The sequence below is a fragment of the Hirundo rustica genome, chromosome 6 (genome assembly GCF_015227805.2).
Source record: "Hirundo rustica isolate bHirRus1 chromosome 6, bHirRus1.pri.v3, whole genome shotgun sequence".
NCBI lineage: Eukaryota > Metazoa > Chordata > Aves > Passeriformes > Hirundinidae > Hirundo > Hirundo rustica.
Genome location: NC_053455.1, coordinates 50,139,336 through 50,157,406, shown reverse-complemented (window position 1 = coordinate 50,157,406; position 18,071 = coordinate 50,139,336). Strand labels below are relative to the sequence as shown.

The window sequence follows — 18,071 nt, the reverse complement described above, 5'->3', positions numbered from 1 at the left end:
AGGGGTAAGGTAAAAACATAGACAGAAGACAGTGATGCTCCCTGTTCCAGCTGAGGAGACTGAAATTGAACAGCTTGGTATAAAAGTCATTATATAGTGCAATTATAATATATAATGCATATTGTATGACATATAAGCGATTACACGGGTTTTGTTTATTGCCGGTGCTTAATACTTGCCGGATTGTCCCACTGAATAAAATAGGATCTTGGAGAATGATTGACAGCCTGGACCTCAACGTCTGTAAGGGCAGCTTCGCGATATCTATGCCATCAATGATAATCCTCCCTATTCAAAAGAAAGAGGACGGTGTGTTTCTTGTGCCACACTGCTGGCACAGCAGCTGCTGGCACAGACATGGCTCACTTCCAGGTTGAAAGGCAGTACAGCAGGAACAGACCTTGTATTGCATACTCCCTCCTTCACTAAAGAAACATGCTTTGACTAAAAAGCAAGCACAGCCTTCTTGAGACTAAGCTGAGCTGAAAAGCATACAGAGTGTACATGAAGTGTCTTAGGAATGATTAGATACACTACTTAATTGCTTGACCAGTATACATCTATCGAACAACAAGCTCAGACACTCAGACATTACTCCAATCAGGGATTAATTACCAGGGGCAACAAGCTTTTCAGAAAGCCAAATTGCTGTTGGGCACTATGAAATCTTACTTCTGAGTACAACTGTCTGTCTCTGCATAGGGGCTCTGTGGGTGATGTGGCTGGGAAACAGGCTGACATCTTTTTGGGATGCATTCTGTGAGGCGTATGGACACGGCACACAGAGCAGGAAATGTGGCAGGAAATTCCAGGGCAGCAGGCCAAGCTGCAACCCCCAGTTGCTGAGTTTTCTGGGCCCAGTGGATCCTATCTGTCCCTTGAGCACAGATCCTTCCTCACATTTGAACACATTGCCCTCTTACGCTTTGCTCCTGCTGTCGTGATTTAACAGCACAAAAGGCTGTTGTCTGTCACTCTTGGACTTTTGCTTCTATCAAGCAGAATTTTTATTGATCTGCCTTATGAATGGCACAGCTGTTAGGTGACAGATGATATCAGCTTTAAAGAGGGCCAGAGAGCGTGTCCTGCAGATTTGAAAACCACACTTCAGAGCTGCTGTTGTTAAGGAAAAGACTACCAAAGAACCTCCAGGAGCTAAGCTTGAGTGACACATAAAAGCGTTATCTTACCCTCAAAGGTGTCAACCATTCTAAAAAACGCAAGAGAGAAGGAGGATTTTCCACTGCCTGTTCGGCCGCAGATCCCAATCTATGACACAGAAAGGAGATGAACATCAGGCAATGAAAATACAGGAAATGGATAAGATCTGTACATGACACTTCAGATGAGAGGGTGGTGGAGCTGTTCTGATTCTCTTCTCCGCCTGACAGATCAGTCAAACTGAACTAGCCATTACAGAATTGCTGGGTTCCCTTTTTGTCTTTTAGGGGTCTGAGCATTAAAGGATAAATCAAGGCCAGTCCTGTAACAGGAACAACAGGAGAGTGGTAATGAGAGGAATAAAGACAAGAAAGTCATGTGAGAAGGACAAAAAGTAGGTCTAGCACTGTAAGGGCTCAGTGTCACTTCTTTTGGCACTGTGTGCTGACAGGAGGGCACTGGGATACTGAGAGAGGGGTGTTTGCCTCAATACACCAAGTTAAGAATCCCCCAGACTCCTTTCCAGTGCACTACATTGTTTGAGAGAAAAAAAGAATCAACTGTATTTCAGTCATCAAAACAGTCTGTGTTATGTTTTAACTCTGATTTATGTGATGTGCCAGTCTAAAGAGCTTCTGAGAACAACTGCAGTTCTTTACCTTTTGTCCTGGTGAGATGTGGGCATTGACATGCTTTAGCACTGGCTTTAAGTTGCTGTCATATCGGACACTGAGATTCTGGATTTGGATCTCCCCTCGGTCTGGCCAGTTCTGGGGAATCTGTGAGGAAGCTGTACCACAAGTACAGGAAATAAAAAACCCCAGCATCAACCCTATTATAATAAATTAGTTGGTTCATTAGGTGATTTACTAAATTTTTCATTGCAATACACTGCAAAAGTCATTAAAATTTCAGCAAGCTCTTTCTGCATGCTTCACAAAACTGCACTTACAAAGGAGCCCTTCATAATTTTCAGCTTCTGTTTTGAGAAGGCCATTGATTCTTTTCACTGCCCCTAGCTGGATCTCCATGTCAGCCAGGTTACGAACCATCCAATTCAGATAGTTAGACACCTGATGTAAAGCAAATACATGACTGAATCCCAGATTTTAGTAGTTTGCATCACTTGACCAGCATGCAGTTTATATTCCTACACAGGAACGCCTCAGTAAGTGGAAGTTGTGAACACACTGGATGGTACAACACCAACAGGGAGGCAACAATGACTAAAGGTTAAATTTCCTAGCTGCAGTGCACACATACTTTAGTACTATGGAGATCTGATCTACACCAACAGAAAAGAGGGTGGGGGAACAATAAAGACAGGTGGAAAGACATAATTTTGGTCATTTAAGTTTGGACAATCTAGAATGACATACCGGGGCATTACAACTGATGCACTGAAAATGTATTCTTCACAATGCAAGACAATATAAAAAATTATGATGCAACTTGTCAATGTTTCATTGACATATTTGAACTAACACCTTGATAAGTTTTGATCTCAAAGCTGAAGAAAGCATACACTCAAATATGTCAACCATCACATATGAACTGAAGTAAACACATGGTTTCAGTGATGTTACAGTACCCACTATAGATGTACAGACACCTTCAATCTTCCTGTTCATCTTTTGCCCTGAGGAATTACAAAAAAATGTTTGGGAGAGACAGAAAGGATCCTGAGATTCTTACCATAAGAGCATAGGTTAGTCCCAAGCCTACAAGTCCTGAAGTGATTTTATTATACAGGCAACTGGTAATAGAAGTGACAGCTGCTATGAGTACCACACATGCTCCAATGTACTCCTGAAGGAATATGAATAAGCTCCATCATTATACATCTACAAAGGGTTAAAACGTTCTCATAACTTTGTATACCAAATAACAAACCCACTGCACAATTTCGAAACACAGGCAGAGAATCCCATGGAACTCCACACAAACTCTGCCTAGGAACTCGTCACTGCTTTTAGCAGGGCTGTGCTGGGGAAGTCAACACAGACACCTTAAGCATGTAACAGAGGTGGCTGAAATCATGCAGCTGATGTTACCTGGGACAGGAGGGAAATGCTCATGTATCCCATCTCTGTGGCTGATGATGAACTGCTGGGAGGCTCTGCTCTTGCTGCTGAGTTTCTACCATCCATAAACTGTTTAAACAAACCTTTCGTGCACAGCACGCACTTATTGCCTTAAGGACCTTTTTCTGCTTTAATTTAAATCGTTGATGATTTGATTTCCCACAGACAATTCTTTGAGTAAAACTGCATAACAGACTAGAAAACAAACTCTGTAGGAGGGAAATTGTAATTTGTCTGTGTTTGAACTGTTTAGTGATATAGGCATTGATCAGAATTAGGGACTTCAGGTGGTCTAGGCCTGAACATATACAAGGGTAATAATATTTTATTCAAGTCATATCCAATACCTGAACTAAATTAGCAAAAGGCACCAGTTAAGAAGGAGTCCAAATTGGAGCTATAAAGTGTGACATGAAAAACTAATTACCATACATTTAGCATATCTAAAAGAAGCCCATGTTACCAGAACAGCATTACTACACACACATTTAAAATTGTGGTACAACATTCCACAACATAAAATTCCTTGACTTGCTTCTTAGAGAATTATTTTTAATAAACCATTTCTCATGCTAGGCCTTTTAACTGAGCAGCAAACAGGCCACTGAGTATCTTTGGTGTTATTCAGACGAGCCCAAAACAGACTCAAACTAATCTACATCATTCTGCTCGTTAGGAGAGCTTCCAAGATATTGAAATGTTCCTAGGGAGCCACAAGGCAGAGGCTGCTGACACTGACTGACACGGTCCCACAATGACATGCTGGCTGGTGGCACAACTCAACTAGCTCTGATCACTCTTCACACACAGAGGAGCCAATGTGACCCGTGAAAACTATTCCTGTCTTGGGAAAACAGCTGCAGACTACAGGGAAAATTCATACCCCATTCAGTGTCCAGGATGGGTTGGACATATGTTCATCACAGTCAGAGAAACATAGAGGGTAAAGGTATAGCTTTGAGATGAGGCTGGAAAACTGCTGGATGCCTCATCAGATTACCTGGAACAAAGTCAAAAATTCCTCATGTATACACGACAATAATAATGTACTTGCCATGCGAACTTCCAGCCAGCGATTGGCTGCTGTGAGGAAAAGGGAGGCAATGTTGTTGGAGTCTGTGTATTCCAAAAGTTTTTGTCGGAATTTGGCTTCATACCTAAAAAAAGGAAATGAAAAAAGAAAGGAAGAGGAAAGGAGAAAAAAGGAGTCAGGCCTTGGGGGTCTCGGAAAAATACAAAGTAAAATTTAATTTCTGGGGTATGTGCTTACAGACAACTTGGCACAGGGTATAAATCAGCCTATCAATAGTTCAAAGTGACATTATTTGTAGTAGTGTATTAGACACAGGTGAAGTATATTTGTCTAGTATTTTGAGAACTAATTTATGGATATTATTGTATTGATTACTGTATTGAAATTCTGTGGGACTTCCAGATCCCCCTGGGCATTTTACCAATGTATTTTATGACATGGCAATTGAGAGTGAGAGAGAAATCTAAACCTAAAATATTTAAAATATGTATGAGAAAAATAATGCATGCATGTACTTATGAAAAGAAGCATTAATGCTGCAGAATTCAGTTTTTCTCAATCATATAAGCTCAAGTTTTAAAGTTTCTATTACCATAGTGCCTAGAAATTGTAACAATTTAAAAAGTATAAACTCAAAGAACTTCCCATTATAGTAGCACCCACATTAAAAAAAAGTATTTGTCCCTATCATTAAGCAAATGGAGCACTTTGGAAAATGGAAGTCCAAGTACATGGTGCAACAGAGAGTATCAGATTGGAAAGAACTATTTCCCTTCCCTCAAGGAATTAGCCACAGTACCCAAAAGAGGATGAAACACAAATAAGCCTGTTTACAGTTTGTTATAGTGAATTTGCACCTACTCATCTGAATAGCTGTACCAATGAAATCTGCCATGAATTCAGCAGGTATGGGAGACTATTCCCTGCTGGGATCTTGGCAAGTGTGCAAGTCAGCCAGTCACCCCTTCTAGCTGGGCATATTTAATTGCATAGTTGTAAATTAAAGTGATGTCAATAATCAAGTGTATCAACAATTACAGCTAATAATGCACAAGCCTGGCACAAAAGATTTTTCCAGGGTAGTGATATAAGCTCAAAGGCCTGAAGATCTAGTTTAAGCACCCAAATCTTGCCTTTTCCTCCCTTTTATTACATGATCAAGTTTAATTCACTTGATCTCCCTCTCTGAAACTTTATTTTATCTTTTAGCTATTATGGCTCTGACAAGCACAGATTATTTATAAACTCAGCTCTCCTAATACTGATATAGAAGAATGCCTGCATATGAAGTACATGGCTTATAGAAGCTTTCAAGTTTGTTCACTGCAGAGTAACTTAATCCTTCTGCTGAGCACAGTAAAATAATGACTTTACATAAAAAGTTTATGATTTTGAGGAAAAGAAATAATTCAGCTGTCTACAACTTAGCCATGAGCTAAGACATAAGAGACATGTCTGCTGTGTGCAATGGAGAATCATGGAATGGCTTGGGCTGGAAGGGACCTTAGAGATCATCTCATTGCAGCCCTCTGCCATGGGCAGGGACATCTGCCACCAGACCAAGTTGCTCAGAGCCCCATCCAGCGTGGCTTTGAACGCTGCCAGGGACAGGGAACCCACAACTTCTCTGGGAAGCCTGTGCCAGAGTCTCGGCACCCTCAAAATACAGGGTTTTCTCCTAACATCTAATCTAAACCTACTCTCTTTCAATCTGGAGCTGTCCCCTTTGTCCTGTAATTATATGCCTTTGTAAATAATCTCTCTCATCTTTCTCACAGGTTGTCTTTGAGTACTGGAAGGACGCAATCAGGTCACCCCAAAGCCTTTTCTTTTCCAGGCTGAACAAATCCAACTCAGCCTTTCCTCACAGGAGAGGTGTTTCATCTCTAATCACCTTGGTGGCCTCCTCTGGACTCACCCCAACAGCTCCACGTCCTTCCTGTGCTGTGACCCCACAGCTGGATGCAGCACTGCAGGTGGGTCTCACCAGAGCATGGCAGAGGGGCAGAACCCCCTCCTTTCCCTGCTGCCCACGATGTGGGCTGGCTGGGAGCTCACTGGTGTGTTTGCACAGCAGGATGGTTGTTTCTGAAGACATTAGTGTCACCATGTCAGAGCTGGGGAGCCCTTCCTTTCCTCAGGGCTTGCTGTCCTCAGCGCCTCACCATACAGACATGGGCATGCTGCTTCTGGAACCAATTCAGTCACATTTAACTCTCCTATCTCTATACCATGAGGAACTGTGTGACGCAGATAGCCTCAGAGAATGTGAGCTATGCGTCATGAGTCAGTCATGCATATGCACGTGGAACAGGAATGCAAAGTTACCACAGTTGCTGCATTGATGCAAAAATATCAGAATTTCTCTTCAGGAAGTGTCCCCACATTACCAGGTCTTCAAGAATACAGACAAGTCTTTGCAGAATTCTTCACATTTGCATTTTTTTTATGGTTTAGCACAAATGCTATCTGAAGTATCAAAATAAACCATAAATCAGGCCAGGGCATCTGCTGAAGGTGTTTTTGTAGGTGCAGCAGTAGCCGTCTTTCTGAACTCCCCCAGGTTTTTTGTACATTTCTTTCCATATGCATTCCGAATAAATCCAAGGCAGAGAGTAACCAAGGGTAAGGACACTACAGGAACAACTGGCCCCTCCTAACAGAATGAATTCCTGAATTAGTGTTATTTTTAGGGATGCTCACGCTAGCAAGTCTAAACTCCACTCCTGCTAATATGTTAGGCAGCTGAAAAGCTCCACAGTCCTAAAAATAACTGGCTCAGCAGCTGAGGCAGGCAGACAGATGGAACACAGAACTCACTAAACACACATGGCTTGCTGGGTCAGACACCTCACTTACTGCAGGATTTAAGAAAAAGGAGGCACCAAACACAATTCTTTGACAGAGGAATTAATTCCAAAGTGATGGGAAGAATCAAGAGGGAATGCTCTGACAGACTGAAAATATTAGCTAGATGGCATTGAATACTGGTTTCTGTATTAACACCAGAAAATATACAGCCATAAAGCTTCAAAGATCCTCTTGATCAAGTAGAAGAATTTAGGAATGAGAAAAGCAGAAATTAAAAGAGAAATTGATTTTCCTGCAAATTGAACATGACGTAAATACAAACTATAGAAAATCATTAGTGCATAATGAATTAAATATTCAATAACAGTAATTAATAGAAAACACTAAGCTGCTCTGCCACTCTTGGGTAAGCTACCTTTAGTCAAAAAGAGACTCTTAAATTGGTTCTTCTTTCTTTATTTATAACATATTTAAAATAGTTTAAGTTACCTTTGTGCATTACTTCTATTATAAAATCACAATTATATGTTAGGAGGAATAAACAAATACTACTGTTTTAAGGATAGAAGGGTAACAGTAATAATTAAGAGATAAAATATGTAGACATCATTGACATGAGAATCTAGTGGAAAAGTTGACCACGTTTGAGTCAACTGGGAAAAGACAAGAATAGCCCTAGTGAAGGGCAAGCAGGCGGTAAGCTCAGCAGTGGTTCTATTGGTACCTCCAAGGTATCAGCATACTGACACATATACAGAACCCAGGCACTTTATCAGCTATTCCTGGGCTGCTCTCCTGGGAGCTTACGTGGACGGAAAAACAAACCAAAACGAGCAAGGAAACACTTTGTCTCCAGCTTGAGTATTTCCAAAATCAGTGTAAACACACACATTTTCAGCTAGCAACCTGAAAAGCAATGTAGGGTGCTACTGTAGCCTCTGAAGTCACCAGCATGCACAACTCATTTGACCAGGACATCAACACAGGTTATTCTGTACCAAGTAGGTGCATATTAGTTCTACCATGGAAACTCTCCAAGCCCATCATCTCCCACACCAACGCTGTGCTAATTGTGGGCTAATTTAGCTTCTTAAATACATTTGCACTCAAGTTCATTTTTCAGGCTGCATGCGAGTGTCTGGACAGCAACCCTAGGGCAGATGATCCACATGAGCTTATTCTTTTTACAGTGATTCCTCTACATATACAAAATGCTTAAAAATCTTCAATGTTCAACAACCCCCCCCTTGCCCATGTTGTGAGGACTCTGGACTTGCCAGGCAGAACAGTTTAGGATGTAACATTACTTCACTTTTGAATATCCATGTTTCTTAAAAAAACCCGAATACCTGAAGGCTCGGATGGTGGTAAGACCTTCAACAGTCTCTGAAAAATGGGAGAGTAATGGTAGCTGAGTGCTGTCATCCAGCTGCTGCAGGTCCCTGGAGAGGGTTATGAAAAGAATTTTGTAAAAAACCAGTTTTGCGCTGCAGTTATTCTCTTGAATCATGTTCAGAGAGTCAAAAGGAATAGTATCACAATACCTATTTATAAGGTAATATATATTATATGTGTGTGTGTGTGTATGTGTGTATATATATATATATACACACACATATACACATAAGGTTCAGGCAGATTGCAAAGCAGTGACTGCAGGGGAATGAATTCCCCAGGAGGATTTTTCTTTTAACATTTAACTAGCCGCAGTTCTGAATGGGTCTTTTCCCTTCACTGCCTTCCCCCCTTTCTCTGATATTCCTTTTTCTCGTACTCAATTTTTTATTGATTTCAACACCATGCTGTCTCACCATTGACAATCAATTTAATGGAATGCTGCAAATAGGAGCTCAAGTTAAGCAGAAGACAAAGTGCAATCCCAGATAACAGCATTTCCTGCTGAGCCAAGAGTATCTCATACACTCAGTAAATGAGAGTCTGCACTCATTATTAGGTTGCATTTCTCAATGTCATATTTAGTCCTCATATCACTAAAAGCACATGTAGGGAGAAATCTATTTAGTCTCAGTTTCTCCCAGCAGGAAGTAAAGTGGTTGCAGACTCCCCCTCAATCTCTGCATATATGAAGGGATATGCATATTTTTCACTGCTGCAAAGATTTTACAAGACGGAAACTCATCTTAGAAGGAAGGTTTCAGATACAATTAAAATTTTCAAATTTTTAAAAACTATAAGGCACCTAGATGAGGAGAGGAGGCTCGTGAACACTGGATGCATAATGGCTAGCAGTACCACCATGGCTACACTGCATTCTGCAGCCTCTCCTTTACTTAACCTGCTTCCACTTTCACCTGGACAGGCAGACTTCGGCTTCCCTGTCCTGTCACCACATTTTCTTGGTTGTACCAAGCACACAGCCCTTGGAGGAGGACAGAATCCAGTTGGATTTTCTGTGTCCTGAGAACTCCAAAAACCTTTGATCATGCACAAACACCCTGTTCATGCCTCCCAGAAGTTCTGCTTGAAGAGCTGCCAACAAAGACACTTGTAAAATGACACATTTACACTGTAGTGGATTTGTCCCATTTGCAGACAGTGCCACAGCCTTGAAAGGACCAAATTTAAATATGAAGCACCCCTGCACTGCAACTCTGCAATGCACTCCTGCACTGCAGGAAATATTTCCATGGCCAGAATGGGGATGGTCTGTGCTCTCACCGGGATGCGACTCGGAAGTACTTCTGGATGAAGTAGCACATGATTGCCAGGGGAACCAGGGCAATGAGGAACATGGGCGTGACGTATGAGATCACAGCAAGGGCAGACACACACAGCAAGGTGGAACGGCTCAAGCACTCCAGGGTGGCTGGAATGTGCTGGACAGGGAAGAAGAAAGCACACAGAATCTTCCATAACATGCCAAGTTGAAAAACTTAAACACTTAAAACATGACTTCATTTTCCTTTCTTCTGCTTCCTCAAAAATTTTATTCCTTGTGTATTTTAAGCACGTTAAGCATACTTGTCTTCTCTCGAATTTTCCACTGGGTTTTGGGGACATCTGAAAGGATCTCTGTTGGGGCTCCTTCACATCTGCATTGTGGAGCACAATCCTCATGTCAGAGGATTACAGATGGGATGCGATGGATGATTTTAGCATCTGCATAAATCCTATGAACTGGCAGGGCAGTCTGGGGTAAGTAATGGTAATTTGAATTTCAGTAATTTCTATTCTGGGCAATAGCATTTGCTTTTTTCTCATTTCATTTCCTCAAATGAATGTGTTTACCCACTTACAAAAAAGTAGATACTCTTTAATTTGGGGATATCACTACTGATTTATTTTGCTTCCCTCTTCTATACAGGACATCTCAGCAAAATAAATGTTTTTCAATGTGCATGTAAGATAAGGAACTCATTCAGAACCGAGAAAATCATGAGGCAAACCAAAACAGTTAAAATTATACTTCATCTGTAAGCTTCACCTAGATTAAGTCTGTAGTAAATGAAACCACACTTTTTCAGATTAAGATAGGCTAACATGAAAGCTCAAAAATATTGAAACAGTACCTGGTCGATGGTATTGCAGTCAGCTGAAAACCTATTCAATATACTTCCCAGAGGTGTTGTTTCAAAAAACCTAAAATGGTACAAGGAATGGCAAAGGTTGCAATACTGATATTAGAACTGATTCATGAACCTAAGATAGGTACTATATCACAGGAACAAGCAAATAAATTGACAACCATAGTAAAATTCCACATTATTTACCAGTACCTACAGCTTTCCAATTAAATGAAAATGCCTTGAATTTACAACCGCAAGCATGAACCTACAACAACTTAGAACCCTACAACTGCAACCATGTCCTCAGCTTCCTCTACTGCCTAAGCCATGGAGATCACATGATTACACTTGAAAAAATCCTTTCAGATTTTAATTTGATGCCACTTCTACATGAAAAGTTCAAAACAAGTTGAATTGTAAAGCCTTACATCTTTCTGGGAACAGAAAATTGTAACAAGAACAACTACTGTTGGAATAATATATTAAAGTACATTTGGATATGCAAAATGCACACTACGTTATTGTTCTGCTACTATTAGCTGCTCCAGAACTCATGTGGAACCTGAAGTCTAATTTTATCCTGAAAAAAAAAAAATCTAAAAAAGAGTCTGAGGTTTTTCCTGTGTGTGATTTTTTCCATGATTTCTAGGTCAAATATAGTTAGCTAAAAAATAAGAAGTTTTTTTCCTAGAGCTGCAGGTTTAAATCAAGCTACACCTTTCCTTTCATGCACAGGAAACAAAAACTTATGGATGACAACCAAGGCTTTTGCTGGAACAAAGAACATCCCAGTGTACTTCAATGATGCCTGTAATGGCACTTGTCTAAGCTCATTACCTTTCCTAGACTTGCACAATCACTGCCTGACAGTAAATATTTCCAGTGATTAACATGATGAAGTCTGCTATGAATTGTCTGTACCACATCTTGATCAATAATTGTGTTTTCTCCATAATTAAAAACTGCAAAGAGAAATTAAACATGCAAGGAAGTAAATCTCTGAAGTCACAGTTGGGCAGGAGAGGCATTAGATTTCTGCCTAGGAACTCAAGCAGCCTGGTTGCCATTTTCAAAAACTACTCAGAAACTTGACACCTGGTGATTTTACACTGATATCTTAAAAAATATGCAATGCACAATAACTTCTTAGTAAAAAACTGCACTTAGAAAACTGTCTTGAAGTAAAGAAGACAAAATGACTATAATAAAATTTCTATTACAATCAAAGAAATACCTCATTGGAGCCAAAATAATTTTATTTAGTAAAGAAGAGTGTAGCCTTTTGGTGACTTTCAAGCCAGTCCACTCCACTGCTATTGATGTGACAAGACATAATACGATGCCAAGGCAGCAAAGAATGCTGAAAACTTTTGAATATGGAGAATGGTCAAATTCCTAAGAAATAAAGAGCAACACAATTGTTCACTTTAAATTACGTTTAAAAATTATTGTTAACACACAAGCACAAGAGTGAAAAAATGTGATAATATTTCCTTTTTGCTCCCTAAATTAAACTGTCCGTGATTTTCGCCCATCTCAAATCATAATTTATTATCCTTTGGAGAGGGAAAGGTTTGCACGAAAATAAGTGATAAATCGGAAATCTAAAATCACAGAATACCATAGAAAGCCCAGGCTGCTGTGAGAATGCAACAGTGCAAGGAAAACAAAAAAGAATTTACGTATCAAAATTAGTTTAGAAACCCAGTTTTAGGTATATCAGCTGGGTGACTAAAATTCAGTGAATCTAAAAAAGGAGAACACACCAAACTTAACTTCATTTTACTTCACTGTGCATGCAAAAATGCCTTGAGCTTCAAAATACTCTCAAGTGGCTCTTTTATGGAAAAATAGCACATTGCATACAAATCTTAGAACAGAGGTTGACAGTGGGAGAACAGCCCCAGTTAAATCATAGGGGGAAGGTGAACAAGGCAGTGCCTACCATGCACTGGGAGCAGTTTTTTATTTCAGGCTCTATCTTGATAGAAATGGCACGCTCGGTCCAGAGTGCCAGGCAGTAGTCGATGGCCACCATCACCGTGTGCTTCAGCAGCTGGGACAGGAGCAGCAGTGGCAGCAGGAGGATCCCTGCTGCACTCAGGTACTTGCCACAGGCTCTCCAGGGCATCTTGGCTCTCTGATGCAGCACTGAAGACAGGTTGTCCTCATCATCACTCTCTGTTACTTCTTCTGCAAGGTGCAAGAGAAAAGGAGAGCCATGCTGACGCACATATCAAAGGGACTGGCAAGTGGTAGCTACAAACCAGGTCTTAATATCCAGGATAAAGGGTGGCTTTAAAGTCAAATTACCTGCTCAGGCCTGCATGTATCCAGCTGCTAAGCTGAATAGTAAGGCACACTAAAAAGATCCAAAAACCCTCAGCACTTGGTGATCAATTTCTTAAACCACATTTTTGCAATGTGAAAGCACTGGCTAGATAAAAATCAATTGCAATCTTTTTCCTGTAGAAAACCTTAAGCAAATATGTTTAGCCATTGACAGGTGAAGTTCACCCAGCATATTGTTTAATAGTATTCTTCATTATTAAATCATATTTGCATATAAGAAAAAATCTCAAAAGTCTGCAGGAAGAAATGACTTGTGAATGCTTGCAATCATTCTAGTCCAGAGGTCAAAGCAATGGAAACAGCACTCTAATAAATAATGACCCACATGAAAAATGTTATGTTCTCTTGTCAGTTTGAATGGTGTTAATTCATTCTAATATAATTTAACCGTGAAACAATAATGTACTGGCAGTGGGCTCAAAGGGTGCCCTTTACCTTCATCCTCTTCATCATCTTTCAGCAATGCTTCCCGGGAATACATGGTCCTCCGGAGATTTGTTCTTTCCAAAACAGGGTTTTCCTCAATAGTTGTTTCCTGAAAAAGGGATAGTTCATGTGTTTTCAACCAGAGAATCAATACAAAAACATTGCTACTTGTGATAAAATGGTTTCCACTCCGTAAAAAAGAAAAGTGAGAATCTCACAGCAGGCAACTGTGATTGATTTGCTACTTCTGTGTAAAATCAAAGAACATAAATTTGATATCTAACATGCATTTCAGGCTGTCAATCCTAACCCTCCTGGAATCTTACCTTGGACAGTTATCCCAGAATTAATAAGAACTAAGATTAATATCTCATTCTTCTTGCGTTATAAGTATGAAAGATAAAACATCTTTATCATTTAAGGAACTTGATACAGGCATATTTGAAAAGCTTCCACCCGAGGCAACAAGTAAATTCAGGCATATTTATAGAACCAGTTGTCAATATTAGCAGAGCTTTTTCCTAAAATGGCTATATTTATATTCCTTAGGTGACAATATTTTGATAGAACTTCCTATCAAGAATGGAATAGAACAGTATCAAGAAAATATGAGATGTCCAGATGAAGGAATTTATCTTAAGAGATAAATAATAATGCTTATACTAATACTACATTCATATTAAGTTAGATATCATACACAGCATGTCAATTCTTGTTAAAGCTTTCAAACTAAGGCAAGAAAAGACATTTTCTTGCATATATTGATTGCCCTGCCCATCAGAAACCTTCTCCAGCTCTTGGTCTTGTCGATTCATTAATGTCTTCCAGTGTTCAAAGAGCTCAGTCTCTGATTTCTGAATGTCCTTGAGTGTTCCTTCTCTCTGGATGTTACCATCTTTCATCGCAATTATCTAGAAAGTCAGAAACACAAGTGGTGAGATAAATAGCTGGGAGTGTCTATTTATTTTAAAGCTATACTGCTGTGCTTTGACAGGATTTTCTCTTTTCCTAAATAAATAATATTTTCACAAACAAAACTGTCTTCTAAAAAGACAGTGACATTATCTCTCGACTCCATCCTCTTCATTCAATATGCTGAAAACAAAGAAACTTCCAGCAGTCCATGAGAAAAGGCTGCTTTTAAGAAGGAAGAATGGGATCCCTGTCAGCAGACAGGGGGGCACACCACTCTTCCTAAATACAAGTCATTAGCAAGATAAGATTTTAGAGTTCTCTTACCTTCTAAAACAAAACAGCTTTTAGCAAGACTTTGAGTGCAGGAGGCTTTGCCCTCATTCAGGCAATTAGATATGAGCATACTGGCTCCTTCTCTGATACCATGGACTGATAAGGAAGAGCTAGGGGATTTGAATCCCTAAAGCTTTAAAAGCATAAATAGTGGACACAGTTTGAAAAAGAAAAATATATACGCAAGACAAAGTCTGCAGGGAGCAGTGTCCAGGTTTGTGTCAGTGTAACTATGTTATACACACAGTATAACTACTACCACTCCTGATCAGACAGGGGCACCTGGAAAATGAGGAATGCAGATTGCAAACCCCCATCATTACAAAAGAGTTAATGCACTATTTACTCTTCTCTCTCCCTGGAAACTCAGAAATTTCCATGGGCAGGGAGTTGGGCAATTAACTATTTCATTTATTGCTAAGAATTTACACAGAGAGAAGGTAAAAATAAAGAAAACAAGGATCTTTTCGTGATCAATTTATTCAGGGAACCTGCAACTGAGATAGACCTTGAATTCTTCTGAGGGTTTTATTGAAAAGATTTAGAGGGACCATGACATATATTTCAAACTATATATTTTCTTAAAATTTCTTAATAAAATAAGTATTCCCTCTTCACTCATTTGAGTAAGACTTGCTAAGGATTAATGAAACCTACACTTAGGGAAAAAGCATGGACTATTTTGTAATAAATATTTTTTATTATAAAGTTCATACAAATCCTTCCTGTGCTACTGTTCGAAACAGTGTATTTCATTAAAAAATTACACATCTAGATGATAATAAAAATAAAGCAGTTTTTGTACAACATCTCCTAAACATGAACATCTATAAATGGGTCTTACTTTCTCAAAGAAAATTAAAACAATTACATTGATGAAAGGCCATAGCTGTAAAAAAAAAATTGAAGATACATAACGATAAGGAGGTCTTGGGATATATTTTTCATAGCAGAAAACTTCTGTATCCCAAGAGACAGTAATTTGAAAACCAGGACTGTGTTGAGGACAGTGGTAACTCTAAAGGTAAACAACTGAGGGACGAGGTCACAGCAAAGACCATAAATAACAAATACTGCCCACCAAAAACCCTATCAGAACAAGATGAATGTCTATCTGCAACTTTATACCAAGCCAATATAAAGCTCAGGAAGCAGCTGCAATATGATTATTTCTTGAGACCAGGAAACTGTTGCTAGAGCCTGTGCAAGAGATGAAAGAGAGAAGTCTTGCTAGGAGGTATAACCGCAGTCATCAATCACCATGGGCAAGGAGACCTGGGAGGCTGGAAAACTGCAGGAATAAGTGCAAGGCCAGTGGGAACTAATGGATTAAAAAAAAAAAAAAATAAAAATCCAAACCTCCAAAAATTCCCTCTTCATCTTTGACATTTCCAATTACAAACTGGTATAGAAAGCATACCTCCAGTTTGTTTTTCCTTTAAAGTAGAAGATACGAAAAAGAAACCTAAGAGAACAATCAAATACTATACATTTCTTAAAATCTTGCCCACGCACAAAGGACAAACATGCTCTTAAAACATTATATACTAGTACTGACCACAAGGAAATATTGGGTTTTTCCTTATATTTCCATACCTCTCAATATCCACGTTGCATAAATGCACCTTCTCCTGTGATAGCAGGAATTCCTAGTAACGTCCCAGCAGAGGCAAAGGTGTTAAACATTTCACTGTTTTGAGATCAAAAAATTAACCCAAATTTTCCAATATAACTAATATTTTGGGATACTCAATATATTTTGAATGTAACCTGCTTTCTTAAGAGTATTAAGTAGCAGCTCTACAAAAATCCAACCTATTTAGATATTCCAAGCTGGGAATCTCAAAATTATGGCTCCCCTAACTGGCTGATTTTCAAAAGATCTTTATTAGATATCTTCTCACTGAACTATTACTTGGTGGAGAGATGAAGTGAAAGCACTGTTTGCAGCAACACATGTTCCTGCCGTGTTGTTGCCTCCTCTGAAGAAGGGTCCTTACCCAGTCAGCATGGGGCAAGTACTGCAGCTTGTGAGTCACCAGCACAATGGTCCGCTTGTCCTCCCGCAGCATTTTCAGGATCCCTTCTTGCATGAGATGGTCACTTAGGTGGATATCCAGGGCAGAAAAAGGATCATCCTGTCATGACGATAAGGGGTCAGCTTTTGGAGCCAGAACTTACAGGATCCAAGGAAACTGACAGGTTTTAATGCCAGTAAACCCAGGTAGATCCACAGAGGCACACAAAAGAGTCCATCAGATCAAAACTCTGCTGAGGAACAGTTTTCTTAATTCACAGAACACCAACCTTTGAACTGTGTTTTTGCAGAGAGCACTGAGTAACGCCAGCTGTGTCAATTCTGCAGTTCTGTGGGATTTTCTGTGACCTGCTCCTCTCCCCAGGTATGTTCATGGCCCACACAGCTGCAGAAGACAGCTGTCAGGCTCCAGACAATGTGCCAGTGGCGGTTTGGGGCAGATACTGCATTACTGCTCCAGGGATAGGGACAAGCATATTTCTATTTCCCTTGAACATCTCTGCCTTCAGTTGATTGGTTTTGTTTTGGTTTGGTTCTGGGTGGATTTTTTTGGTAGGTTTGTTTTTTGTTTGTTTTGGTTTTCTTGTTCATAAATCAATGCTCTACTAACAAAGAATCACAAAAAAAAAAAATCACAAAAGAAGCAATATTGATCATTTTGCTGACTCAGCTGAGATGTTTGATTTGAGACCTACATTATCTTATTGAATCAATCAATTATATGCAATTAATTTAGGCATAAATTAATCTGTACCATCTTTAGGGAAACTTGTTTACTTAATCCTATTTATATGGAATCACAAACCTTGTGATTTGATTTGATATTTCTGCTTGCAATAGTGATACTGGCTGTAAGATTTACTTAGTGTTACTATTCCATACTATAATATTACATTAAAACCAGGCTTCATTAAAAGTCAAAAATATCTGAAATTATCAGTAAGGTAAGTATGACCACTCAGATTTTAATAAACCAAAGTATCACAACATAAAGCATCTAGAAAGTGCTTTTGAAAAACAGTAACTTCATGATCCAGAATTTTCTCTCAGAAGCATGTGTGCAACTGTGCATGCACTGTGCTCGCTGAGCAAGGATGTTGTCGGCTCTGCTGCTGCACTCTTCTGACCTGACACAGACCTAAACCTCAGCCACATGGCATTTATACTTGTGAGAGTGAAGTTTCGTAAGTATTTCTTTACAAAACCAGCCTTAAAAGAACTGAGTGTTTGCTAATACTAACATATAGGATTCCTGATTATTTTCTAAATATTAATATGGAAATAAAGTTTATTTGTAGGTGTTTTTCCATTGTCAAGCCCCAAGAAAACCTGCTGCTATTAGAAGGTTATTGAGTGTCTTTCACAGAAGAATAAAAAGGGCAAAACCAAGT

The 18,071-nt window shown here is 39.5% G+C and overlaps 1 protein-coding gene across 4 annotated transcripts in view; it reads right to left on the bottom strand.

Moving 5' to 3' along the window:
* Nucleotides 1-18,071, bottom strand: part of ABCC8 (ATP binding cassette subfamily C member 8) — a 73,849-nt gene that overhangs the window by 7,188 nt on the left and 48,590 nt on the right. For 3 of the 4 annotated variants that reach the window (XM_040067181.2, XM_040067182.1, XM_058421083.1), the window contains 14 exons: nt 16,643-16,780; nt 14,180-14,305; nt 13,404-13,503; nt 12,562-12,809; nt 11,851-12,011; nt 10,620-10,689; nt 9,769-9,926; nt 8,439-8,531; nt 4,300-4,402; nt 2,857-2,970; nt 2,114-2,234; nt 1,821-1,951; nt 1,191-1,269; nt 180-288 (listed from right to left, as the gene is read on the bottom strand). In XM_040067181.2, the coding sequence (XP_039923115.1) occupies nt 180-288; nt 1,191-1,269; nt 1,821-1,951; nt 2,114-2,234; nt 2,857-2,970; nt 4,300-4,402; nt 8,439-8,531; nt 9,769-9,926; nt 10,620-10,689; nt 11,851-12,011; nt 12,562-12,809; nt 13,404-13,503; nt 14,180-14,305; nt 16,643-16,780 (1,751 nt within the window). The remainder of the gene's footprint in view (nt 1-179; nt 289-1,190; nt 1,270-1,820; nt 1,952-2,113; nt 2,235-2,856; nt 2,971-4,299; nt 4,403-8,438; nt 8,532-9,768; nt 9,927-10,619; nt 10,690-11,850; nt 12,012-12,561; nt 12,810-13,403; nt 13,504-14,179; nt 14,306-16,642; nt 16,781-18,071) is intronic. The other variant, XM_058421082.1, reaches the window with a different exon arrangement.